General features: G+C 35.1%; 1 protein-coding gene across 1 annotated transcript in view; it reads left to right on the forward strand.

Moving 5' to 3' along the window:
• The window catches only part of cntnap2a (contactin associated protein 2a), a 488,873-nt gene that overhangs the window by 406,846 nt on the left and 54,488 nt on the right, over positions 1-27,539 (forward strand). The window contains exons 16-17 of the mRNA XM_051098409.1: positions 3,270-3,440; positions 24,492-24,710. Coding sequence (XP_050954366.1) covers positions 3,270-3,440; positions 24,492-24,710 — 390 coding nt within the window. The remainder of the gene's footprint in view (positions 1-3,269; positions 3,441-24,491; positions 24,711-27,539) is intronic.

The raw sequence follows: 27,539 nt of genomic DNA on the forward strand, positions 1-27,539 counted from the left end.
CTCCATCACATTCTGTTTTTTCCCTCCTTAGATCTTTTATTCTCTGTGTTCTGCTCTCCTCCTTTCCATGCAGTTGTTTTATGCACGACATTAGAGCAGAGCTAACGTTATTTAGCTTTCTGATTTAAAGCACATGTGTCACAGTAAATGTCTAGGGATAAATCTGATCTCAGTCATTATTAATGGCGGTATGTTTGTGTCTGTCACTCCGTGTTTGTGGTTTAGCATTTAGCCAGTAGCTGAGCAAAAAATATTTCAGTCAGACATTCTGCCGTTTATTTATTACGACATTGTTGAATAGTGGAAGAAAGTGCCTATAAACTATCCCTGCATGCAGCAGGAATTTTCAATCTAGTTTATAGATGGATTAGCTGGTGGTCTTTCTGCTAAAACTAGTTAAGCAGAGAAATTTTGCTGGTTATGATAGTTAGCTACAATTGTCTTTTAGCTATTTTTGACCTGTTTTCTTTAAAGAGATTTAGGACATATGTTTTTGTGTAAAAAAATGAGTCCAGATACACTATCGTTCAAATGTTTGGGGTCAGTAAGATATGTTTAACTCACAATTATGACTTTTCTCAGAATTTTGAAATGTAAACTCGCAGTTGTGAGTTATAAATCCAGAATTGTGTAATATAAACACAACTGGGAGTTATAAAGTGAGAATAGAAATACATAAAGTCTGTATTTTTTCTCGCAATTGTGAGTTTATATCTCGGAATTCTGACTTTTTTCTCACAGTTCTAACTGTGAGATATAAACTCACAATTGTGTTCAAGTTCAGAGGGGAAAAAAGGCTGTTGCGTATTATAAAGTCAATTCAGATTTTTTTGTCTCAGAATTTCGTGATATAAACAGTTGCAAGATTGAGATATAAACTCACAATTCTGAGAAATAGTCTAAATTGTTATATAAACTCGCGATTCTGAAAAAAAAAGTCACAATTGCACAATAAAAATTCATGATTCTGAGAAAAAAAGACAGAATTGTTAGTTTACATCTCACAATTTTGACTTTATTTCTCAGAACTGCAACTTTATTTTTCAGAACCGCAAGTTTATATCATGCAATATAGTTTATATCATGCAATTCTGAGAAAAAAAAAATCTGAATTGGTATTTATATCACAATTTTGACTTTATTTCTCGGAACTGCAAGTTTATGTCCTGCAATTCAGACTTTTTTTTCTTGCAACTGCAAGTTTATATCATGCAGTTCTGAGAAAAAAGTCAGAATTGTTAGTTTATATCACAATTATGACTTTCTTTCGCAATTCTGAGTTTTTTCGTGCAATTGTGAGTTTATATCACGCAATTCTGAGAAAAAAAAGTCAGAATCTTTACCTTGCATCTCACAATTTTAACTTTTTTTCTCAGAGTTGCGAGATTATTTCTCAGAATTGCAAGTTTATATCTCGCAATTATGATTTTCTTTCACAATTCTGAGTTTTTTCTTGCAACTGCAAGTTTATATCATGCAATTCTGGGGAAAAAAAATCTGAATTTTTATTTACATCTCACAATTTTTACTCTGTTTCTCAGAACTGTTACTTTATTTCTCAGAATTGAGTTTATATCTCACAATTATGACTTTCTTTTGCCATTCTGAGTTTTTTCTTGCAATTACAAGTTTATATCACGCAATTCTGAGAAAAAAAGTCAGCATTGCGAGTTTACGTCTCACAATTCCGACTTTATTTCTCAGAGTTGCAAGTTTATATCTCGCAATTATTACGTTTTTTTTATTATTTTTTTCTTTTTTATATTATGCAATTCTGAGGGAAAAAAAACTCAGAATTGCGAAATGTAAACTCGAAATTGAAAGGAAAAATAAGAAAAAAGAATAAAAAGTCTTTATTTCTCACAATTGTGACTTTGTATCTCATTATTCTGACTATAACTCGCAATTGTGAGAAAGAAGTCACAACTATGAGATAAAAAGTCACAATTACCCTTTTTTATATTTTATTCAGTGGCGAAAATGGGCTTCCATAGTCTTCAGTGTCACATGACTGTTCAGACATGCTGATGAAATATGTCTAATAAGTTTTTCTGCTTAATATTTTTGTGAAAAGCATGATACATTTATTTCAGGATTCCTTGATGAAAAAAAGTTTAAAAGTAAAAAAATACAGGCACCAATTGCATTGGATATATATACTTTGGATATTTGCAATACAATTTTCTTAAATTATTTCATTTGGGTAGTTTTTGAAATTAGCATTTGTGACATCTTAACACAAAAAAGCACATTTTTTAGGCTTTTCATTTAGTTAGGTAGTTAGTTAGCTAGTTATTTTCCTTTATGGAAGGTCTCATGAATTTCTGATTTTTGTTTAGAAAAATACAGGTAAATGTGTTTTTTTTTTATACCATGTTAAGATGATGCAAAAGCCAGCATCCAAAACACAGCATACTTGTCAACAGCAGTTATACGGCAGAATGCAGTGTAGCAAATGTTATTTTGTAATTGTATAAGCAGATATTTCACCAGAATGACGAACCAAAGCTGGCATGTTATCACCCACACATGTACCCACACGTTAAAACCAGCAACGGATTGTCTAATAACTGTCCACGGCAAAGCTCTGGAGATATTCGAGCTAAACATAAGCTTACCTCAAACTTGTGTTTGATTATGAGTGATCTCTCACTTTATCCCTCAGCTCAGCTATCACCCAAAATATCCCCCTTACCTGAAAAATGCACTACTCATCATCTTCGAGAGAAATGACACTTTATTTTTGTGTCTTCCACTCAGATAAGTGGGGATTCAGTGTGCCTCTATTACACGGTGGGTGGGGGTCAAAGCACGAGAGATGTTGGCTAGCTGGCTTTGAAATAACTCTTAGGCACCACACGCTCTCCATTCCCCCACAGACGTACACACAACACTCGCCACCGTAATGGCAGGAACTAGCTAAAGCCCTGAACGCTGCACTTCCACTCAGATTTGTGACAAGAGTTGACTTGTGTGATTGAATTGTAGTTTTCCTCGCGTTTAGTGGTTTCCTCCTAAGTGTTTTTTGATGGTACAGGTCACTTCTCAAATGTTTTTTTGAGTACAAAAGACCTCCGAAGACTGGACACAGTGCAGAATACAGAATCGGGCAATGCAATAAGTCATTTTGTGTCAGCCAAAGCTGTGAATTTCACGGTGGTTTTATGCGGTTCAGGTTCAGATATTGGATAAAAAGGACCTTGACTGCAGACTTCAGAAGCTGAGATGTCGAAACTTACCTTCAGCCTGTTCTCTGGTCTATTTTACAGGAAGCTACTGGAACGCGGCGTCGTTCAACACGTCGTCCTCGTACCTGCACTTCTCCACTTTCCAAGGAGAAACGAGCGCTGACATCTCCTTCTACTTCAAAACCTCTGCTCCCTATGGCGTGTTCCTGGAAAATATTGGAAACACGGATTTCATCCGTCTGGAGTTAAAATGTAAGAGCCTGGCTCATGTTATCTTTGTTTCTTCCTCTTTTTATCTCTTTCTCTATGTCTGTCTGTCTGTCCTGCTGCTCTCTGAATCCCATGGTTTGCACTTACTGCTGTGAAGTGTGAAATTAAAACAAAGGGAAAGTGCTGAGCACTCACCAATGGATCCTCTGTTAGTGAATGGGTGCCGTCAGAATGAGAGTCCAAACAGCTGATAAAAACATCACAATAATTCACAAGTAATCCGCACAAGTCCAGTCCATCAGTAGATGTTTGTAATAAACAAATCATTAAAGCATTTTAACTTTAAACCATCACTTGTCTAGAATTTGCAGCACTGATTACAATACATTCGCCTCAAATGTTCTGCTGATTGTTCTCTGTTAAATATAAACGGAAGCTTGAGAGAAAAAAATACACAGACGAATTAAAACGCTCTGTGTAATAGCTTATAAATGTCTATTTACTGTCATTTTACAGCCTTTTTCTGCAAAAAATGCCTAGATTATATGTGAAGCAGCATAGCTGAGGATTTGAATTGTTTGGTGTGTCAAAAAAAGAAGCAAAAGAGGCGAATCTCTTTCATGCAGATTGAGTTTTCACCCTGTAAGCTGTGCTGGCTGCTCCTTCACACTGTTTACTGCACAATAGGCAATACAGAGCGCAAAATACACCATTGCGGATAAATCTTGTTGCATGCAGCGTTTCGTGTTTCCTGAAGTGGCTCATTGTTGCGGAACGATTTTTCGCTTTGTAATGTATTACTCAAATGTCTGTGTAAATCTTTAAATGCTGTTGTTGTGCTTTGTCTCCCATTTCTGCATCAGTCGATTGTTCCAATCTTACCTAGATTGAAGGCCAGAGGAGAATAGAACAGATTGAGCATTTGCATAGTCAATAGCTAATAGTTTTCATGCATGCACAAACATACGGTAAATTTCAAATTTATTTTCAGACTTAATTAAAAATGTCTTTCTTTTATATCTTAATACTTTTGCACTTACACTATACTGCCAAAAGTATTCGCTCACCCATCCAAATAATCGGAATCAGGTGTTCCAATCACTTCCGTGGCCACAGGTGTATAAAATCAAGCACCTAGGCATGCAGACTGTTTTTACAAACATTTGTGAAAGAATGGGTCGCTCTCAGGAGCTCAGTGAATTCCAGCGTGGAACTGTGATAGGATGCCACCTGTGCAACAAGTCCAGTCGTAAAATTTCCTCGCTCCTTAATATTCCACAGTCAACTGTCAGCTGTATTATAAGAACGTGGAAGCGTTTGGGAATGACAGCAACTCAGCCACGAAGTAGTAGGCCACGTAAACTGACGGAGCAGGGTCAGCGGATGCTGAGGCGCATAGTGCGACTTTCTCAATCGCAACAGACCTCCAAACTTCATGTGGCCTTCAGATTAGCTCAAGAACAGTGCATAGAGAGCTTCATGGAATGGGTTTCTATGGCCGAGCAGCTGCATCCAAGCCGTACATCACCAAGTGCAATGCAAAGCATCGGATGCATCGTTGTGCTCAAAATTATTCATACCCTTGGTAAATATGATCAGAGAAGGCTGTGAAAATAACTCCACATTGTTTATCCATTTGATGTTTCATTTAAAAATGTCATGTACATTTGCTAGACACTACTGGAACTTCAGACAGGACTGGGTTCTATGGTCAGATTCAACTAAAAAATGAGCTTTTTAGCAGCAAACACTCAAGATGGGTTTGGTGCGCACAGGGATAAAAATGTACCCCATGTGTACAATCAAAAATACTGCTGTATCCTTAATGTTGTGGGCCTATTTTTCTGCCAGAGATCCTGGACATCTTGTTCAGATAGATGGCATCATGAATTTTAACAAATACCAACAGATAAAAAATTTAAAAACTGACCGTCTGGAGAGATTCTGTATGAAGGAATGGTCTCTGATCTCTTGTCAGATGTTCTCTAAACGTCTTGGGCATTATAGAGAAGACTCAGAGCTGTTATTTTGGCAGCCGGAGGTTGTAAAAAGTATTGAATAAAAAGGTATGATTAATTGTGGTCAGTGTGTATTAGAGAAAAAAAAAATCAAATCTTATTCTACAATGAATGGTTAGATTTTTGTAATTTTTTTAAATAAAAGATCAAAAGCATTAATGATACAAATTTATTTTCACAGCCACCTTTGATCATATTTAACAAGAGTATGAATAATTTTGAGCACAACTGTAGCTACATAACTAATTTGTTATTATATTATATTATATTATATTATATTATTATATACATAACTAGATGACTATTATTATATTATATTATATTATATTATATTATATTATATTATATTATATTATATCACAAAGACTTTGAAATATCCTTGTAGTTAGTTAGTTTCTGTTTTGTGTTCGCATTTATTTTTTTACTATTTTTTAATAGATTATTGAAACTATTATTATATACTTGAAAAGATTTTGAAATATCCTAGTATTAATTTATTATATTATATTATATTATATTATATTATATTATAACCTTCATAAAGACTTTGAAGTATTGAGTTCGTTTCTGTTTTGTGTTCACACTTATTTTTTACTATATTTAATTAGATTAGATTATTTCAGCTAAATTATATTATATTATATTAGATTAGATTAGATTAGATTAGATTATTATAAACTTCATAAAGACTTTAAAGTATTGAGTTAGTTTATATTTTGTGTTCACACTTATTTTTTATTATATTTTATTATATTAGATTTATTTCAACTATATTATATTTTGTATTAGATTAGATTAGATTAGATTAGATTAGATTATGTTATATTATATTACATCAGATTATTTTAGTTTTTTTTTTTTTTTTTAAACTGTGGTGTTCATAAAAAGAAAATAAATATAAACATACAAAAGTATTCTAACAAGCTGTCGGTTGCTGTGATAGTGTATTGCCTCACAGTTGTGTTATGTGTGCGTCATTGATTAAAAAGTTATATTAAAATTGTCCTGATGTGATGAGTACTTATGAATATTATGCTCTAGGTAGTAGGAAATTATTACCTCCGTTTTTGTACTTTCACACACACACACACACACAATCTTAAACCAGGAGTGTGTTCTCCAGCCGTCTCCCCAGGCACTGGTGTATCTCTCAAGGGCTCTGAAGACGCACACGGAGGGAAGGAAAGCTGCTTAGTGGCTCCATTTGTCAAATTCACACATCCTGCAGCCTCCCTGTCCTCATCTCAGGGGCACGAGGGAACGTGAGGGTTACAGTGAGGCAGAAGACGCCACATTCCCTGCTCTCTCATTTACACACATTCCTGAATCCATACATAACCCATTATTTTTACACCCTACTGCTTTACCCTTCCTTTGGACTGCGAGGAGAACCAAATCTGGTTCTGTTCCCTCCATTTTTAAATAAAAACAGAAAAAAAACTTCAGGTGAGACCGAGCAGAGAGAACAGTGACTCGCTTAGTGCTTTCTCAGAGGCTGGTGACAGCAAAACATCAATCACTTGATGGAGGAGTGCAGGGAGAGAGACGGCCAACCGGGCATTATGCATACAGCACATGTAAGAGTCTGCAGGCTTGTCCGTGGAGAAGACGGCACCGACTGTGTTTGTGCTGCTTGCAGGCCACGGATGCATACAAAGTGGCCCGGAATGAGCCTGGCATGATCGGAATATGGAGGCAACAGGAAGGCATTAGCACTTATTGCTGCTCGTTTTGCCCCAGCAGTGCCACGGCCCTCCAGAGAGCAGAAGGTTATTGGCATCAGAGATCACTGAGGGTCTCGACATGACAGATGTGCTGCCTTTCCATATTCAGCTCTCAATCTGGGGCTTCAGTCAGCTAGAGATTCTGTATATTAGTGGAAGGGGAACTGGCTGGTGTGTGGGAAAGAAAAATTACAAATACGATCACATAAATATTTAATTATTTCTCCTAGAAAGCAGTGAGATTCATTGGAGACTTTTACTCAAGTCTCCTGCCTTACAGATTCACAGCCTATGCAGTCTGCTATCAAAAGCCAGAATATTACTTTTTAAATATGATTTCATGTGATTTAAATATATGAACTCTATCTTTTATCCTCAGATTCTTCTGAGACCAAAGCTATGCTACCTAGCTTTATAGCTTGTTGCTACCGTATGTTAAAAATCGTCTTAATTGCATATATAGTTTTATTTCTTTAAATTAAAATATATTATCTTTTATACAACAGTTCTTTTTGGTCTTTGAATCTGATTGGCTGAGAATCTTTTTCATTGGTGTGATATTCTAGTGATAACAGCACTCCGTTTCACCGTTTGTATCATTCCGCTTGCAGTATTTCTCACAGCGAGTGTCATGGCAGATGCCCAAATCCACTATAATTGTATAAATAATACTATTTTTGTGTCACGGAATGTAGTTGAAAGAGGTTATTTAGGCAAGAAACATCAAATATGTGGTTTGTTAATTAAGATAACGTCTGTATATTATATTAAATTATATATCAGCGATCGCCGTGTAAAACTGATTGTGCAGACCAAAGCATAAGTTGTACAGACTTGGAACTTGGAGGGATGGTAGTACTCACACCACCTACAACATGACCAAGGCCTGACAGAGGCGTTACAGCAATCAAAAGCAGCAATTAGTAAAATGTGGAATGAGATAACGCCGCCAAACTCAGAACACTTATGTAAGAGCTCAATCTGAGGCCACAGGATGAAAATCACAGAGCTTGGCCACTTGGTGGCATTATAAATGGGAAAAAAACATAAAAATGTCTATAACCGCGCAACCAATTGTGATGCGATCTGGGAAAACCTGTCGGATGTCACGCTGGGACGTTTTCAGGAAATTCGAAAAATAAGTCGAATGTCACTTTTTTGTCAAAATTAGGTTTCGTTAAATTATTATTCTATAACATCTTGTCTATCATCTCTGAAAATATCTCGGCAAAATTCACTTGTTTAGTGCAGAAAAATAGTGTCCGATGACAGTCTGTTTTTATGTACAGTGCGCAAACAGTTGTGCTGCACTCACTTTTACTACAAGGTAGGCTGTGATATTTGTGCTATCTAAATATAAAATGGGCAATCAAAAGTTTAGAGACTATGCACATGATAAACAACGACGTTAGTCTGTTTGTGTAATGATGCAGTTTAGCGCTCCTAACTTGACAGACACCTCTCGTTAATCCCGTAAAGTGAGTGTGAAAGCTGTCTCACTTTAAAGCCGTTTTTCTCAAAATTCCATTCCTGAAAATCGTTGCTATCAGCCAACTTAAGATAGCCATACTGTAACTTTGGTTACGTTCAAGCTATGGACAAAACAAAAAGTTTTAACAATTTTTGAAAGGGCTTGAACCCAGCTTTCATATGGTATCAAAACCTAAAAAAGCTAAAAATTTCACGTGTTGGGTTTTCGCATCACATTTGTCCTATCGCCATGAAAATGGTGTGCGTGGTCTTGGTCCAAAGTGCCACATGTGCCTACAAGGACATTTGTGTATCTCAAAAAACATGGCCACCACTGGCCGACAAAGATTGAGCACCTGTTAGACAAGGCAAACCAAGGCCGATCGGAAATTGACTATTTGGGGGGGGGCGATATCGCATTTTTCAAGGGCGTAAACAATTTTACGTTGTGTGTTTTTTCACACATACGCTCAATATTGAGATTATATGATAGAACTCCTCATTCTGGACAACTTTGCCTCTAGAACCACTGCTGTCAGTCAAATTGTTTGTTAAATGATTGAGAAGATGTAAAAACATACTTTTGCAAACTAGTCCTAGGTTTTTTTTTTGCTTATTCTGAAAAAAAACAATCTCTCTAGGCCAATAATGATCCCAAAAATGTTGAAATGTACCCTTTGGGAGACTGTAATGGGGTTGTTTGGGAAAGGGGCCTGTCCAAATTTACCCAAAATCTTATAAAGCCTAAAGGAAAACTCAAAACTTCACAAAACCTGCTGAGCACATGCAACAGGTGATTCTGAACAAGCATGGAAAGTTTTATGGGGATCGGACCAAAGCTGGCGCTATAACAGTCTTAAATGTTTTTTAAAAAATCATAAATTACCTGGATTTGCCAAAAAAAGCTTTTTTTATCATTGATTTATGTAGACACAGCCAGTATGTAATGTCTTTTTCCTTATATGCTTAAATGCTTTAAGCGATTGATTATATTATATAATATTATATATATTATAATACACAAACATTGGCCACTAACTTTCCGAGATATAAAATATTTAAAATTTTCTTTTTTAATATATATATATATATATATATATATATATATATGTATGTATGTATGTATGTGTGTGATTCGAAAGTTCAAATGAACAGTGTTTATTTAAAATAGAAGTTTTCACATGTCTTAACTGTCACTTTTGTTCAATTTAATGCATTCTTGCTGAATAAAAGTATTAATTAATCCTGCCCCAGAATCAATGTTGCTATCCCAGGCCATTTAAGAAAAGAAATTGCAATACTCTTTGACCCCAATAGTGGCACAGAAATTACACACTTTACCATTTTTCTTATGTTTTATAGAGAATGGCGAGAGCAGAAGTGATCTAAAAAGTTGGGGAAGATGCATTAAAAACCTCATCATCCTGTCTCATGAATATTAATTAGGTGATGTAACATTCACTCAGTAGTTCTAAATATTTGAAGCTAAGTAGGTTCTATCTATATTAGGAGATGAGCTCTCACGTTAAAGATCAACTAAACTAGGCTCAGTGTTTGAAGACATCAATCTAGCACGTTTACCTCGCAAAACAATTAAGAAGAGCACAAACGGATTTACCACTTACCATCTGCGTGTTCATTCAGGCTACTGCCATTCGATCGCAAAGCCATTCCTTTACATATGCGGCTACAATTTTCCTGCTTTGCACAGTGACCAAGCAAAACAAAGCTGTTCCAACAATTATCTTTCAAAAAGTTGAGAGCGGTCAAACTTAGAAAGTTACACTGATTCCTACACCCCTGAGAGAGGACGGTGAAGTAAAGAGAGCAAAAACAAAGTTCAAGAGTGCATGTGTGTTGTTGTGTGTGTGTGTATCAGTGTCTGAGTCTAAGCCTCTGTGTCTAAGCTTGTCGACCGCACTGGTAGGTCATCTACAGCTGCACCCAGCGTAAACACTCCAGAGCTTTTCTCTAAAGCTGGATATTCACCTTCTGCATGAATCCTTCCTGAAAAGAAGAGTAATCAGGCCTGGCTGCAGGCCTGTGTGTGAGATTAAGAGTGTGCTCGGGCCAGTTGTGTGTGTGCGTGTGTGTAGGCAGAGGAGCAGATTGTGAAATTGAAGCTCTCCGCTTTTTTTTTTTCTAGCCTTCCATTATGTCTCATCGATTTATGCCCTGACTCCTAATCCTACTTCCTTATTTTGGCCTGCCTGGTTTTCTTCAGTTACGGCTCAAAACTGAGGCCCAGTGAAATCCACTCAGAGCATGAAATGAGTGGAGGGCAGCGCGTTGGGTTACTGTCGAGTGGGAGTTTGATTTCAGTTAAACATCTAGATCAGCTGCCCTCTGCGTACTGACTTGAGGCAGCATGCTAAATGAAAATTCTTTTTTTTTTTTATCTGTTTTATGCATTATTTAAAGTGTTAAGTTGAATATATTTTGATCTCAAATATTTTAGTGATTGCTTTAAAATTATCCAATCAAGTTTATGATGTTGAATGTTTTTCATGCTGTGTGAATATAGCTTTTATTGTGTGTGTTAAACACACATGCTGGTGCCCTTGAAATATAAAGAAAACAGAACAGAATTAAAGTAAGAGTAAGAGTGTTAATTGTGTTAAATTAAAAGTCATTAAACATTTAATTATAAAAGCCCATTGTTTGTTCATCTTCGCAACACCAATTAAGATATTTTTGAAGAAATCTGAGAGTTTTTTCTTCTTAGACAGCAACGCAACTACCACATTCAAGTCTCAGAAAGGTAGTAAGAACATCGTTAAAATAATCGTGTCATGGTACTGTTATGAATGTGCATCGAAGACTGACACAGAAGAGGAGAAACTGTTGAATAAAGTCGTTATTTTGTTTTCTCTGTGCACAGAAAGTATTCTTGTGGCTTCATAACATTACGGTTGAACCACTGATGTCGCATGATCCATTTTGTCCTTGTCCTTGTCCAACCTTGTCCTTACTACCTTTCTGGGCCTTGACCGTGTCAGCTGTGTTGCTGTCTATGCAGGGTCAGAAAGCTCTCGAATTTCTCTGAAATATTTTAATTTGTGTTCTGACGATGAATGAAGGTCTTACGGGTTTGGAACTACATATGGGTGAGTAATGACAGAAATGTCATTTTGGGTGAACCATCCCTTTATCTCTGAGTTTGTTTCTACAGTGGACACAATTCTGACTTTTTGCAAGTCTGTATCTCACAATGCAGCTGTTTCCTCTCAGAAGTGCAAGTTCATACCTCACAATTCTGATTTTATGTCTTGCAAGTCTCCGAAAAAATCTGCAAGAAAAAGAGTCGGAATTGAGATATACAAACCTAGAATTGCGAGATAAAATGTCACAGTTACCTTATTCCATTTTTCCATCCATTTTTAATTGATCTCAGTCATTTTATGTAGTGTTTTAAAGCAGTCATCGGATGCCCATTTTACACAAGTTGATTCTTTAGGGTCTTAATTAAAAGTCTATAATATGCTTTGGTTAAAATTTCTCAGTGGTAGTGTAAAAAACACCCTTTTTACCTTTCAAAATCAGCTCTGTTCACAGCAACCCAATTTGTTGCATGTTCCTTTAAATGCTAATGAGCTCTGCTCACCCCACTCCTCTTATCTGTGGGGTGATGAGCCGTACGGTTTACTTTAGCCGCATTTAGCCACAAAACTTGCGCACTACCACATTGTTAGGAAAGGCGATTTGCAAAGATGCATAAACACTTATACTCACTTCTGCTGTATGTGAAGCTGAATCACGAATGATTTGTGCGAACTTAGACGTATTTAGGCAGATCAGGGATTGGTGCATGCCCTTCAAAAATAAAAATAACGTTAATCCCCTGCATCTTCAGTGGCTCAGATGTTAGGAGTAAATGACAACTGCTATGTTCATTATTACAGTGGATCCCAACCAAGTTCCTGGAGGCCCCCCAACACTGCATGTTTTCCATGTCATCTTAATCAAACACACCTGATTCAGATCATCGGCTCATTAGTAGAGACTCCAGGATCTGAAATGAGTGTATCAGACAAAGGAGAGATGCAAAGCGTGCAGTGTTGGGGGGCCTCCAGGTACGTGGTTGGGAACCACTGCATTATTACATCCAACAAAAGAACACCTCAATCGCTTAGGAGACATTCTTGTCTTCCGCTGCTCCGGCTTTGAAACAATGCCAGTTTACAGCTCACTCAGGGCGGGTCTTGGGTGAGACAAGGCCCGTAGCCAGATGTAAGGTCATAGAGGACCAGACCTCGGTAAATTTTTCATGTTCAAAATAAAATTTGTTCTCAGAATTACTAATTTGCTGCTAAACTACTCATATGGATGTCTGCATGGAATGTATAATTCAGTTTAGACAGTTCACCAGAATGTTTAGCATCTGTGTTATGAAAATCTGTGTTATGATCGCTGTGAGATGCAGCCAGAGTGAACGAGGCTTGAGAAAGTTATGAGTGAGAGTGCGGGTGCAGCCTCCGTGTTGCCAGATCCAGCTATTATACACGTTTCCAGACTTGTCTTTACCACTTAATTTGACACTTTAGAAAGATAATAAAGTAGAAAATGCAGTTTAGGATCAGTTATATCGGTAACACTTTACAATACGGGTGCACAAATATGCATTCATTCATACTTAATTAATGCACAGGTAATGACGAGTTAATGTATAATTCATGAGGAACTAAACCATTTGTTAATTATTACTACATCAGCAACTAATGATCATTTTATATGATTCATAGATTAAATAATCAATAAATTGTTATTAGTTAAATGTGTCATAATGTATTAATTCCCTAATAACTTATTTTATTAACTAATGATGTAAATTCATATGTTAATTACCACAGTGGTCAAAGCTATGTACTTCAGCTTCCAGTTGTCTGCTTTAATTACTCATTAGCTAATGATTGTTATTGATTTTAATGTATCATTATGTTGTGACTTTACTTGTTGAGGCACAGAACTATTAACTAATTGTTAAGTAATATGTCAGTGTGGTTATGGATATAGAATTAGTTAGTCATGTGCCTCAATGAGTTGGAGCCATGCATTTTCATGGCTTACCCATTGTGGTATTTAACGCATGAATTTACACTGTTAGTTAATAAAATAAGTTATTAGGGAATTAATACATTATGACACATTTAACTAATAACAATGTATTGATTACTTAATCTATGAATCATATAAATGTTCATTTGTTGCTAACGCAGTAATTATTAATAAATGGTTTAGTTATTCTTGAGTTACTTATTAACAAAGATTATCTCAGCATTAATTAAGCATGAATTAATGCATATGTGCACCCGTATTGTAAAGTGTTACCGTGATATCTTTATTTTATCTTACTTGCAATCGTGATACAGGATTCTTTAATGAATAGAAAGTTCAAAAGCACAGCATTTATTTGAAACAGAAATCGTTTGAAGCATTATAAATGACTTCACATTCTCACTCGAAATAGAAAACGAGAATATTATGATAATAAAACATTTTTCGAAAAGCATATCAAAATGTCACCCCTATAGTTCTGACTTCGATTGATCCAATCTCTGCTCTCTCTCTCCCCCTCTCTGTCTTTCTGCTGGTGCCCTCTGTTGGCATTATCTAGTACAATCTCCCTACTGTGTCTTTGGCAGTAGCCCAGGGGAATAGAGGCTCTCGATGGATGATTGAATGATGGGTGGACTCCCGCATCTACTGCTTCAGCTTCGTTTCATCTCAAACGCTCTCTGCCACTCCCTCTCATCTCAGCTGAGGAAATCTTAACATCATCCACCATTGAATATTCATGCCTGATTTCAAGGCATCACTGAGCTTATAACACTCTAACTGCCTCTCTTTTCCTTTTTTTATCAAATTATTTATTAAGGTTCACCAATTTATGCTTTATGCTTTCAGGATTTTCAGTTGAACTCACTCGTACAGTATGTATGCGATCCAACTGTCTCCTCTTTGTGTTTGGAGTACTAACTGGGGTTTAATAACAGAAGTTTCTATATTTTATGTTCAAATTCAAATTGTGCTGCTTCTTTTTTTTAAAAGGCATACGTTTTGGGATTAACACAGTGGAACGGTAAAATCTCAGTTGGGCCTATATGCATAGAAATCATACCTTTTCTAAAACTCTATAAGTCATGGCTGCATTTCTGTACATCAGTTTTGACCGTGGAAATAGCGGTTGGGCTTGTCAGATCTTCCCAAAAGTATCATTATTATTTTTTTGTCCACAGCAAAGCTCTTTGCCTGGGTTGTTGGCTGAATGTGGATATGGCTTGGATCCTCTGTGGGCTCAGATGGTGGGAAGATCCTTAGTCTCTCTTTGATGCATCTTTAATGAAGTGGAGGCTCTCTTGGGGCCCGAGGGAGAAATGGCAATGTGACTCTGCAGAACACCTGACCGCTTGTGTGAGAGTCAAGAGCTCTCGCTAAATTCATTGAGAAACACATGAGAAAAGCATCAGCCTTTGATGGCTCAAAATATCCTTATAAGAAAGAGTTTTAGTCACCAAAATCTCTTACGGATCATGTTTTCATGCCATTTAAGTCTTATTTTGACAAAACAAAGTGGCTATATCTAAGTGTGAGTTGTTTACTTACTTTTTTAAATTAGTCTTCCCACTGTTACTTCATTACAGTGTTCATTCAGACTGATTTGTGAACGCACACGAACACAAGAGGCGGGATTTATCGCATGAACCAATCATATCTAATCATATTGCCTCCTCTCACATGCCTTTCCCCCGTTCATTCTCAATCACGTCCCACCAAACTCACTGCACACTTTAGGGGGTCTCTTAAAACTTAATGGGCTCAGGGGAGGCGAGAGAGACACGGACTCCCGCTGTAACTTTACCTGCTGGTGTCGCTGTTGGATGTTTTTTTAGAAAAAAACGAGTGATTTATACACTTTTTAATGTGTCATATTTTCGATTTCGTACTACGAATTCTTGCCTCCTTAGAGGAAATGCCTCTGGTGTAAATATCAAGAATATCTGATTCTCCGTTTCATGACTCCTTTAAAGAAAATTCTTGTTTATTGCATTATAATTTCATTCTGAGATGCATATACCAGAATATAATGCAAATCAGCATTCACCATCTGTATTAAAGTCATTTATGTGGTATCATGAAATGCATTGGGCTGAAACTGCTCTGTTGGTTTGGTAGGTCTACTCTCAGCCGATTTGGCGGGTGATCTAATATACCCATATAAACACAAACCCACTTTTTTTGCTCCCATGCTGTTTGGCTTGTTGATTTTGTTTAGTTTTCCTAGTGAATGCAAGAGCAGCGGTCCACTGGATGTCCTCAGTTGTGGACAGCGGAGCGGTTCACACACATAAACAAGCACACACACAAGCGAAAACGCTCCTGAAGAACAGTGGCGCACTCTTGATGCTCAGCGCTGGCTGGCCAAGTGCAGGAAATCCAATTACAGGGATCAGAGGGTTGAGAATGGTGGAGGAGCCCTAGTCCAAACTACACACCTGCCAGACCTGCCCTCTTCCTCTCTTTCTCTCTGTCTTTGGCTGTCTCTCTCACAAACGGTCTGCAACATTCTCAAAGGACTGAGTCTGTTTATTAAGTCACCGGCTGGTTCTTTTAGCTAACGTTTCTGTTGAAGCATGTTGCATCTACTGTTGTTAAAGTGGAACTGAAATATAAGGGATCTTACAAAATGCATGTTGTTTTTTATTTATTACTGACCTGAACAAGATATTTCACATAAAACCCTTTTAAAAAGTTTACATACGCTTGATTCTTAATACTGTGTTGTTACCTGAATGATCCACAGCTGTGTTTTTTTTTTTGTTTAGTGATAGTTGTTAATGAGCCCCTTGTTTCTCCTGAACAGTTAAACTGCCTGCTGTTCATTTGAAAAATGTTTCAAATTCTTTGGATTTTCAGCATTGTTTGTGTATTTTATCTCTTTCCAACAATGACTGTATGATTTTGAGATCCATCTTTTCACACTGAGGCCAATTGAGGGACTCGTATGCAACTATTAGTAAAGGTTCAAACCCTCCACTGATGCTCCAGAAAAAAAAAACAAAAAAAAAAAACAAACGATGGATTAAGAGCTGGGGGTGAAAACTTTTGAACAGAATGAACATATGTAAATTTGTCTTATTTTGCCTAAATATCATATTTTTATCATTTAGTACTGCCCTTTAGAAGCTACAGAAGATACTTACATGTTTCCCAGAAGACAAAATAAGTTAAATTTAGCCTGATCTTCAAATTCCAAAAGTTTTCACCCCCCAATGGAAGTGTATATTGTTACAAAAGATGCTGTTCTTTTTAACTTTTTATCCAAAGAATCTTGAAAAAATATATCACAGCTTCCAAAAAAATATTTTACAGCACAACTGTTTCCAACATTGATAATAATGATAATAATTGATAATAACTTATAAGAATGATTTCTGGAGGATCATTTAACACTAAAGACTGGAGTAATGATGCTGAAAATTCAGCCTTGCACCACAGAAATAAATTCTATTTTAAAGTATATTGAACAAAATTTAAATTGCAAAAATATTTCACAATATTACTGTTTTTTCTTTATTTTTAATCAAATAAATGCAACCTTGAAAAACCTTGGATAAAATATATAGTTCACCCAAAAAAGCACTGGTAAATGATATTTTGTTTAAAGATCATTTTCACATAACTACAGGAATGAAAATGCTTGTAGTTGAAGATACACACTTATAACTGAGCTTGAATATATAACGTGTGTTTACTTGTGTTAGCATGTGTGCTCATAACTGAGCTAAAATTGGCCACAACTGCTGTGTTCTGATGGCAGTGGGCCTTTGCTCACAGTCAGAGTTCAGAGTGCTGGCTGACCATGTCATAGATCCCCTCCTCCAGTTCAGAATCTGAGATGAACAGGTGGCTGTGTGTATGCCAGTTGAACACACATCCCCAATTCCTGCAACATCTGCATCCGAATGTAGTACAGTAAAACAGCACCCCCTACTGAGAGCAGCAGGAACACCTGTCACTCCAGCCTAGGAAACCAGAAAACAGACCTCCGTGCATAAACAACAAATCAAACTATCTGCAGGCAGCTCACAATACAAAATACAGTAGGAGAGGGCCAGTCATAATGGCACAAACGAGTTGTTTTTGGACAGTCCACTGTGTGTGTGTCTCTCTGCAGCTGCCAGGTACTTGGTATCATATCAGAGCACTTCTCTTAGCTTCCTAAGATGGTGACAATAGCAGTGGCCGGCTATCACTGCGGGCTCACTGTGCTGCCGACACAAAGCAGATCCAATTTAGTTCTTGCCTTCAGCATCTGTGCAGCCATAGTAACCCCTGCCGAACAGAGCCGGCCGGCCCGATGAATTTAGAGACATGCTTGACTAGAAGCCAGGTTTGTCCTTTTAAATCATTTCACTTCAGTGTCTAAAGGCCAGGCTTTTGTTTTTTCTTGGCTTTGTGCAGTGCATAATATAGTGGCTGTGTGTTGTATTGTTAATTGTAAATTAATATTTACCCCTCTGGTGCTATAGTAGTCATTGAAAGCACTCGTTTTCATTTTGAACTGAGGTAAACTGAGGTAAATGTCAGAACTTCTGACCAGTGTGGGGACAGTTTGCGTGTGACCTGTGTTAACAAATTTTGGTTTGTTTTTTGAACGTTGGCTTGTGAAAATGAACCAAACCAATAGCCATGTCTTTCTTTTCTTTAGTCAAAAAGAAATTAAGGTTTTTGAGGAAATCATTCCAGGATTTTTCTCCATAGTGGGGGCCAATGGGTTGAAGGTCCAAATTGCAGTTTAAATGCAGCTTCAAACGGCTCTTCACAATCCCAGCCGATGAATAAGGGTCTTATCTAGTGAAACAATTGGTAATTTTCTAAGAAATAAAAAAATTCTATATTTTTTAACCACAAATGCTTGTCTCGCACTAGCGCCGCACTGTATTTTAAGGTGAATATCTTCAATTTAATGCATCCTTGCTAAATAAAAGTGCTAATAAAAGTGTTTAAAAAAATAACAGTAGTAATAAAAGCAGTGTATCTGTATTTTAATGCTAAAAAAAATAGGTATTATCAATGTTGAAAACAGTTGTGCAGCTTAATAATTTTGTGGAAACCATGATGCATTTTTTAGTATTCTTTAATGAATAAAAAAGCAGGGCTGTCAGACGATTAATCGCGATTAATTGTTTGACAGCCCTAGTAAAGACATGTTTGTAAAAATTATATATAACAAAATGCTGCTCTTTTAGGGCTGTCAAATGATTAATTGCGATTAATCATCTGACAGCCCTGCTTTTTTATTCATCAAATGAATCCTTCAAAAAAAAAAACTTCAAAATTTTTAAGCTGGACAACTGTTTTCAACATTGATAATTTCTTTTTTAAGCATTAAAATACAGATACAATACTTTTATTAACACTTTTATTTTTTAAACATTTTTTTTAAAACACAAACGATTAATCGCGATTAATCGTTGGACAACCCTACTTTTTTTATTCATCAAATAATCCTAAAAAATGCATCATGGTATCCACAAAATTATTAAGATGCACAACTGTTTTCAACATTGATAATACCTTTTTTTTAGCATCAAAATATAGATATACTACTTTTATTAACATTTTTCTTTTTTAAAACACTTTTATTAGCATTTTCATTCAGCAAGGATGCATTAAATTGATCGAAAGTGATAGTAAAGACATTCAAATTGTTGTAAAAATTATATTTTAAATAAATGCTGTTCTTTTGACTATTTTACAATGCTGTCAAACGATTAATCTGGATTAATCGTTTGACAGCCCTACTTTTTTATTCATCAAAGAATCCTAAAAAATGCATCATGGTTTCCACAAAATTATTAAGCTGCACAACTGTTTCCAACATTGATAATACCTTTTTTTCGCATCGAAATATAGATATACTACTTTTATTAACACTTTTATTTTTTAAAACACTTTTAAAAAAGCAAAAACAATTAATCACGATTAATCGTTTGACAGCCCTACTTTTTTTATTCATCCAAGAATCCTAAAAAATGAATCATGGTTTCCACAAAATTATTAAGCTGTACAACTGTTTTCAACATTAATAATACCTTGTTTTAGCACTAAAATATAGATACATTACTTTTATTAACACTTAAACAGAAACAATTAATCGCGATTAATCGTTTGACAGCCCTACTTTTTTTATTCATCCAAGAATCCTAAAAAATGAATCATGGTTTCCACAAAATTATTAAGCTGTACAACTGTTTTCAACATTAGTAATACCTTGTTTTAGCACTAAAATATAGATACATTACTTTTATTAACACTTAAACAGAAACAATTAATCGCGATTAATCGTTTGACAGCCCTACTTTTTTATTGACCAAATAATCCTAAAAAATGCATCATGGTATCCACAAAATTATTAAGCTGCACAACTGTTTTCAACATTGATAATACCTTTTTTTTTAGCATCAAAATATAGATATACTACTTTTATTAACATTTTTCTTTTTTAAAACACTTTTATTAGCACTTTTATTCAGCAAGGATGCATTAAATTGATCCATTTATTTTAAATAAATGCTGTTCTTTTGACTATTTTACAATGCTGTCAAATGATTCATTAGGATTAATCGCTTGATAGCCCTTCTTTTTTATTTATCAAATAATCCTAAAAAATGCATCATGGTTTCCACAAAATGATTAAGCTGCACAACTGTTTTTAACATTAATAATACCTTGTTTTAGCACTAAAATATAGATACAATACTTTTATTAACACTTAAACACAAATGATTAATCACGATTAATCGTTTGACAGCCCTACTTTTTTTTATTTAGCAAAGAATCCTAAAAAATGCGTCATGGTTTCCACAAAATTATTAAGCTTCACAACTGTTTTCAACATTGATAATACCTTGTTTTAGCACTAAAATATAGATACACTACTTTTATTAACACTTTTATTTTTTAAAACACTTTTATAGAACACAAATGATTAATCGCGATTAATTGCTTAACAGCCCTATTTTTTTATTCATCAAAGAATCCTAAATAATACATCATGATTTCCACTAAATTATTAAGATGCACAACTGTTTTCAACATTGATAATACCCGATTAATCCTACTTTTTTTTATTCATCAAAGAATCCTAAAAAAAAACACATAATGGTTTCCACAAAATTATTAAGCTGCACTATCAGTGTTTTCAACACTGATAATACCTTTTTTAGCATCAAAATATAGATATACTACTTTTATTAACATTTTATTTTTTAAAACACTTTTATTAGCACTTTTTTTTTCAGCAAGGATGCATTAAATTGATGTGAAAGTGATAGGAAAGACATTCATTGTTATAAAAATATTCTTAAAAGGCAAAAGTCAACAATTTGAATGTCTTTACTATCACTTTCGATCAATTTAATGCATCCTTGCTGAATAAAAGTGCTAATAAACGTGTTTTAAAAAATAAAAGTGCTAATAATAGTAGTGTATCTGTAATTTAATGCATTTGTAAATGAGCGTTTTATATGCTTCTGCACTGAAACTAGATTTGAATGCTCTTTTGTAGTTTAGTAACTTTTGAGACTGAAACTTACCTGATTTGAACAGTTAAAGACTTTCAGTAAGGATGGATGGTGTTGGTGTTCACTATCAGACTATCAAATGAGCTCCAGTCAGCCTCTCCATAAATCTAGAAACTCCTCCGTAATAAATGCAATGCTTGTTGTACATAAACATTTCAAAGGTGTCTTGAAGTGTGACACCAACTCGCTGTCTGAAGCACTTGTTTTAGGAAATTATCATGTGGTGTCATGAATAATTATGAGATATGAGGGCTTATCGCCGAATACACTATGCAGTCTTGAAACGCAACTGCACTACAAGATTTATGTCAGACAGTAATGTTGGGATGATGGCACCGTTGCTGTGACGTGTTTCGGGTGTCAGGTGGATGTTTCTAAATCAGGTTTGAACCCCAAGAGGCCTGGCCCACTGGGGCCAAACTTGACACACCACAGCATCCATGGCTCAAACACACCTCGCCTCTCTTCTCCTTTCTCCTGCCATAAATACCATCTCCTCCTACAGGAGTACAGCTGTCAATCTTGACTGTTTATGCAGGAGAATATGCAACACTGACTCATTAAAAGCTGTTGTGGCCTAAAATGAATTCAGCATGGTGAATAAACACTCTCCAACTCAGTTTAGTGCTGTTAAGAGGAATTTTAATGACGTGCTTGAGCGAAGCAGTTTGATGAGTTGCGTAATTCTGCATTTTAAGTCACAACATTGGATTGTTGTTCTGCAAAACAATGATTGAGTAAAACAATAATATAAGAACATTAAATGAGCCGTTTGATTAAAACATGCAGAACAACCTGTGGTTGACATTTCAAGTAATTTTGTAGTCGAGTAATATAACACATAGAAAAATAAGGAATTAATTACTTACAAATTAAAATGTAAGCTAAAAATAAAATTTTTTTTTAAATGCATATTAAATAAATACTTCACCTTAAAATGAAAATTTGCTTAAAAAAACATTCAAGATGTAGATGTGTAACTTGCTCACCAATGGATCCTCTGCAGTGAATGGGTGCCGTCAGAATTAGAGTCCAAACAACTAATAAAAACATTACAATTATCCACAAGTAATCCATGTGATTCCAGTCCATCAGTTTATTTCTTGTGAAGGAAAAAACTGTGTGTTTCTACAAAACAAATCCATCATCATGGCATTTTAACTTTTAACTGTCGCTTCTGGCCAAAATCCATAATAAGTCTATAATGACGGTTCCTGCAGTGAAAAAGTTCCCTGCTTGTCCTTTCATATCAAAATCCACCAACATATTTGTTTAGAACTGTTTGTAAACGTTGCTTGATCTGTGTACATTTTTCTTCTGAATCAGATGAGTTGACTTTTTTTACTCGGGAGAGAAATATTATGGGTAGCCCGAAGCAAGAGTATGAAGTTATAAAATGTCTTAATGATGGATTTGCTTTTTGCAAACACACACAACTGATGGACTGGAGTCATATGGAGTGCTTTTGTGTTTTTGTAATGCTTTTATCAGCTGTTCAGACTCATTCTGACGGCACCCATTCACCACAGAGGATTTACTGATGAACAAGTGATGTAATGCACAATTTCTCCAAATCTGTTGAAGAAACAAACTCATCTACATGTTGGATTGAGCCATTACTCCAGTCTTAATTGTTTAGGAATCATTCTAATATGCTGATTTATTATTAATGTTGGGAGCAGTTGTGTTGCTTGTTTGTTTGTTTGTTTGTTTATTGAGCCTGTGATACTTTTTTCAGGATTCTTTGAGGAATATAAAGTTAAAAAGGACTACATTTTTTTAAAATAAAAACCATTTGTAACAATATACACATGCTATTCAAACGTTCGGGGTCAGTAATTGTTTTTTCTTTCTTTTTCTGAAAGAAATTAATGTTTTAAATTAATGTATATTTTATTTTATTTGATCCAAAGTACAGCAAAAGCAGTAAAATTGTAAAATATTTGATAGTTACTATTAAACTAACTGATTTCTATTTGAATATAGTTTGAAATGTAATTTATTCCTGTGATCAAAGCTAAATTTACAGCATCATTACTCCAGTCTTCAGTGTCACATTATCCTTCAGAAATCATTATAATATGCTGATTTTCTGTTCAAGAAACATTTTTTTATTATAGATATTTAAAACAGTTGAGTACATTTTTTCAGAAAGATCCAAAGATCAGCATTTATCTGAAATAAAAAGCTTTCATAACATTATACACTATACCATTTTTTTTTTATTTTATTCTCATTTTTTTTTATCACTTTTGATCAAAAGTGATGATAAAGAAATTTAGAAATTTATTTGATCACTTTTGATCAAAAGTGATGATAAAGAAATTAATTTGAAATTTATTTGATCACTTTCAATCAAAAGTGATGATGAAGTGTATATTATTACAAAAGATTTCTATTTCAGATAAATGCTGTTCTTCTGAACTTTCTATTCATCAAAAAAAAACAGAAAAAAATTCTACTCAGCTGTTTTCAACATAATAATAATAATAATAATAATAATAATAAAATGTTTTTGAACTGCAAATCAAAATATTATAATGTTTTCTGAAGGATCATGTGACTGGAGTAATTATGCAAAAAAAAATAGCTTTGAAATCACAGGAATAAAAATATATTAAAAATAGAAAACAGTTATTTTAAATAGTAAAAATATTTCAAAATTCTACTGTTTTTGCTGTACTTTGGATCAAATAAATGCAGGCTTGGTGCACTAAAAATCTTTAAAAATTTACTGTTCAAAAACTTTTGACTCATAGTGCATTTTGAATAAATGCTGTTCCTTTTTAACCTTTCATCAAAGAATCCTGAAAAGAGTATCACAGGTTCCAAAAAAATATTAAGCAGCACAACAGTTTCCAGCATTGATAATAAATCAGCATATTAGAAACATTTCTGAAGGATCTTATGACACTGAAGACTGGAGTAATGACTGATGAAAATTCAGCTTTGCATCACAGAAATAAATTCTATTTTAAAGTATCTAAAAATAGAAAATAGTTATTTTAAATTATAATAATATTTCACAATATTACTGTTTTTTCTGTATTTTTGATCAAATAAATGCAGCCTTGAGGAGCATAAAGAATATATATATGGCACTGCATATCCTGATCAAGCAGTTTGAGCTACCTCTATTATATTTTTTAAAACTCTCTTTTTTATATGTATATTTTCCTTGTTATTATATGTGCATTTTTTATTTATTATAAATGTACTTTGTCAGTGCATGTTTCAGGGCTCTGCTGGGCATTATAATAGTTTGAGCGGTCTCTCTGTTTGTTTTTTTCACAGCCCCCACGGCGGTGTCGTTTTCATTCGATGTAGGAAACGGGCCGGTGGAACTGAACGTGCACTCTCCTACCCCACTGAACGATGACCAGTGGCACCGGGTCAGTGCGGAGAGGAACACAAAAGAAGCCATTCTGCAACTAGACCAGAAATACAAAGAGGTCAGACCTGCACCTACACAGGGGCACACGCGCCTGGAGCTCTACAGCCAGCTTTATGTGGGTAAGGACCACATGTTCATCCATGTACAGTGAAAATATGGATTCATGTGGGTGAGGACTTCAGACAAACACATTTTTTCATACACCCACCCCTAGCGTACAGAGGCCTGTTCATATTTAGTTATGTTGCTGGAGTACTGTTGTTCTTTTGTAGGCATTCATAATGTTATTGATGGGCTGCACAACAAAAGGGATATTTCTTCATTATCATACTTGAAAAATACACAGATCCTCCGGAATGTCTCCATTGTTAGCTGTTCTTTTGCGTATGAATTATTTTTTTTTATCTCTTTCCAAGTTGTTTCTGCTGAGAAATCAGCAGTTCTTGCGCACAGCGCTCTATGTTCTTGCATGTCTGAAAGTGAAAATGTATTTATAGTCAGCAGCCTAAATGCAGGTGTAGCTATTAAAACTTGCACTTAATGACTGGGAACCCTGGGGAACCTGTTCGCCTCCGAAGTCTGAAAAAGTCCACTGTAAAGAAAAGGAAGTTGAAAATGGGTTTGACTGAATGTGGCTGGAAAATGTCTCAGACGCAGCAGGGAATGTGACTAATAATGGTGTCATGTGTGCTATGCTAACATTAGCAATGAATCTTTTTACGGCTTTAAAAGTGTGAACAAGCCGTGTCACTCATGAGGCAATTATCTCTTGAACAGAATGGCTTTGGGCTTTCATTGTGCTATTTTGTGCTTTGACTTATTCTTTTCAACAAATGACTTTGACGCTCATTAAGAAAGGGAAAGATAATGCACCCCTGTGGCTCCCTTGAGAGAGCTTTTGGAAAGCTTGTCTAGCTTGTGTATTTAAAGTTTGACGTTAAGAAAATTTCCAGGTTTCCAAGAAGTTCTTATTGATATCGGAGTGGTTGAAAAGTTTTATAAAACAGAATTCTTCTGAACAGAAAATATACATTTGTGTATTTTTATTTTAGTTTATTAATTATTGTCATAATTAAATTGACTATGCAATATAATTTCTAAATTTAAAAAAAATGTATTTATTTATTATTTATTTATTTGATATATTAAACTGCCTTTTTTCATTATTTATTATTTGAAAATACCAAACGTACAATTTTACATTTATTACACTTTTTATGATTTTTTTTTTTTTCTGAAATTTCATCTGAAAAAGTACTTTAAATTTAGTTTAGTTTTAGTTTTTTTTTTTTTTTTTTTTTTTTTTTCAAAAATTAACTAAAGGGAGAATGTTTAATTATTTTCATTTACATTAACCCATTTGCTGGGATGTTTTTTGGGGTCAGTTAACCTATTGATGGTTTTTCATTTGGAATATTTAATAATTATTTTTTATTTAATGCCAAGTCTTTTACAATCATAAAATCTTCAAAAGCATTCACAAAACATTTAAGGACATGACCAATAGGAATCTTTGGGAGGAAAACTGCTATCAGTAGGCTGTTCCAGTTCATTAAATTGCTTATATTCATGTCTTATCTTATATTCATGTTTGATAAGTTACATCAAAAACAGCTTTACCTCATGCCATCTTGTCTGTCCGACATTTAGCGTGTTTCAATCCTTCAAACGCATAGCGTGACCATAGCTGCAACAATGGCGCACTAGATCAATAGTGCTCCTATTGTAGTCAGTGGAGCGCACGCTAACTTTGTTACATTTAATAGCGAAGTCTTGTCATGTTTCAGCCCTGGTCGTGCATTTGTTTGGAGGAAAGTGAAACTCGTGGTGCCAGCACGTTGTTCACTTTGAGTGTAGATTTGGTGAATGCTACGCTTGTAGAAGCGTTCCTAGTAGATGTTAGCTGCAATAAATACATACATTTAAACAAAAAAGGAAAAATGTGTTACTACCCCTGTTGAAAAAAACAGCATATGCTGGTTAGGTAGGTTTTTTTGATGCTAGGATGCTGGTTTTAGCTGATACTTAGCTGGTTTAAGCTGGGCCTGGACCAGCACATGGACCAGCACAAACCAGCAAAGGACCAGCTAAAACCAGCATCCCAGCATCAGCATATGCTGTTTTTTTCAGCAGGGAGATGGTTTTCTATTTATACAGTGATAAATGAAAGGAATACAATGTAATACAAACCTAATTTCATTTAGGAAGTTTTCCGTCAGTCAGCTTTCTCTCAGGACAGAGCACAATATGGCTGCTGACAAATGTATCTAGTTTTAACCAGTTAGGCACAGTTTACCCAACATTGGGCTACACTGACCCAGTGCTGGGTAGGTACATGAGGGGGTTTATCATGTGTATTAACAGAATGACAAAAATTACGCAGCAGCTGAGTTACAAGAAAAATGAACAAGCACCTGGGTAAAAATATTAAAAAATAACCCAGTAAAATGACCCAACAGGCTGAACCCAGCATTTGGGTTAAAAAAAAATAACCCAGCATTTTTTAGAGTGCAGTAAAACCACCCAGCATCTGGGTAAAAATATTAACCCAATAAAATGACCTGACAAGCTGAACCTAGCATTTGTGCAAAAATATATAAATAAATAAATAAATAAACAGCACTTTGTAGAGTGCAGAAAAACCACCCAGCATCTGGGTAAAATTATTAACCCAATAAAATGACCCAGCCGGCTGAACTCAGCATTTGGGTTAAATAATAATAATAATTATAATAATAACCCAGCATTTTTTAGAGTGCAGAAGAGCTACCCAGCACCTGGGTAAAAATATTAAAAATAACCCAACAAGCTGAATGCAGCATTTGGGCTAAAAATAATAATAATAATAACCCAGCATTTTTAGAGTGCAGAAGAACTACCCAGCACCTGGGTAAAAATATTAACCCACTAAAATGACCCAACTGGCTGAACCCAGCATTTGGGTTTAA

The sequence above is a fragment of the Labeo rohita genome, chromosome 24 (assembly GCF_022985175.1).
Source record: "Labeo rohita strain BAU-BD-2019 chromosome 24, IGBB_LRoh.1.0, whole genome shotgun sequence".
NCBI classification, from domain to species: Eukaryota; Metazoa; Chordata; class Actinopteri; order Cypriniformes; family Cyprinidae; genus Labeo; species Labeo rohita.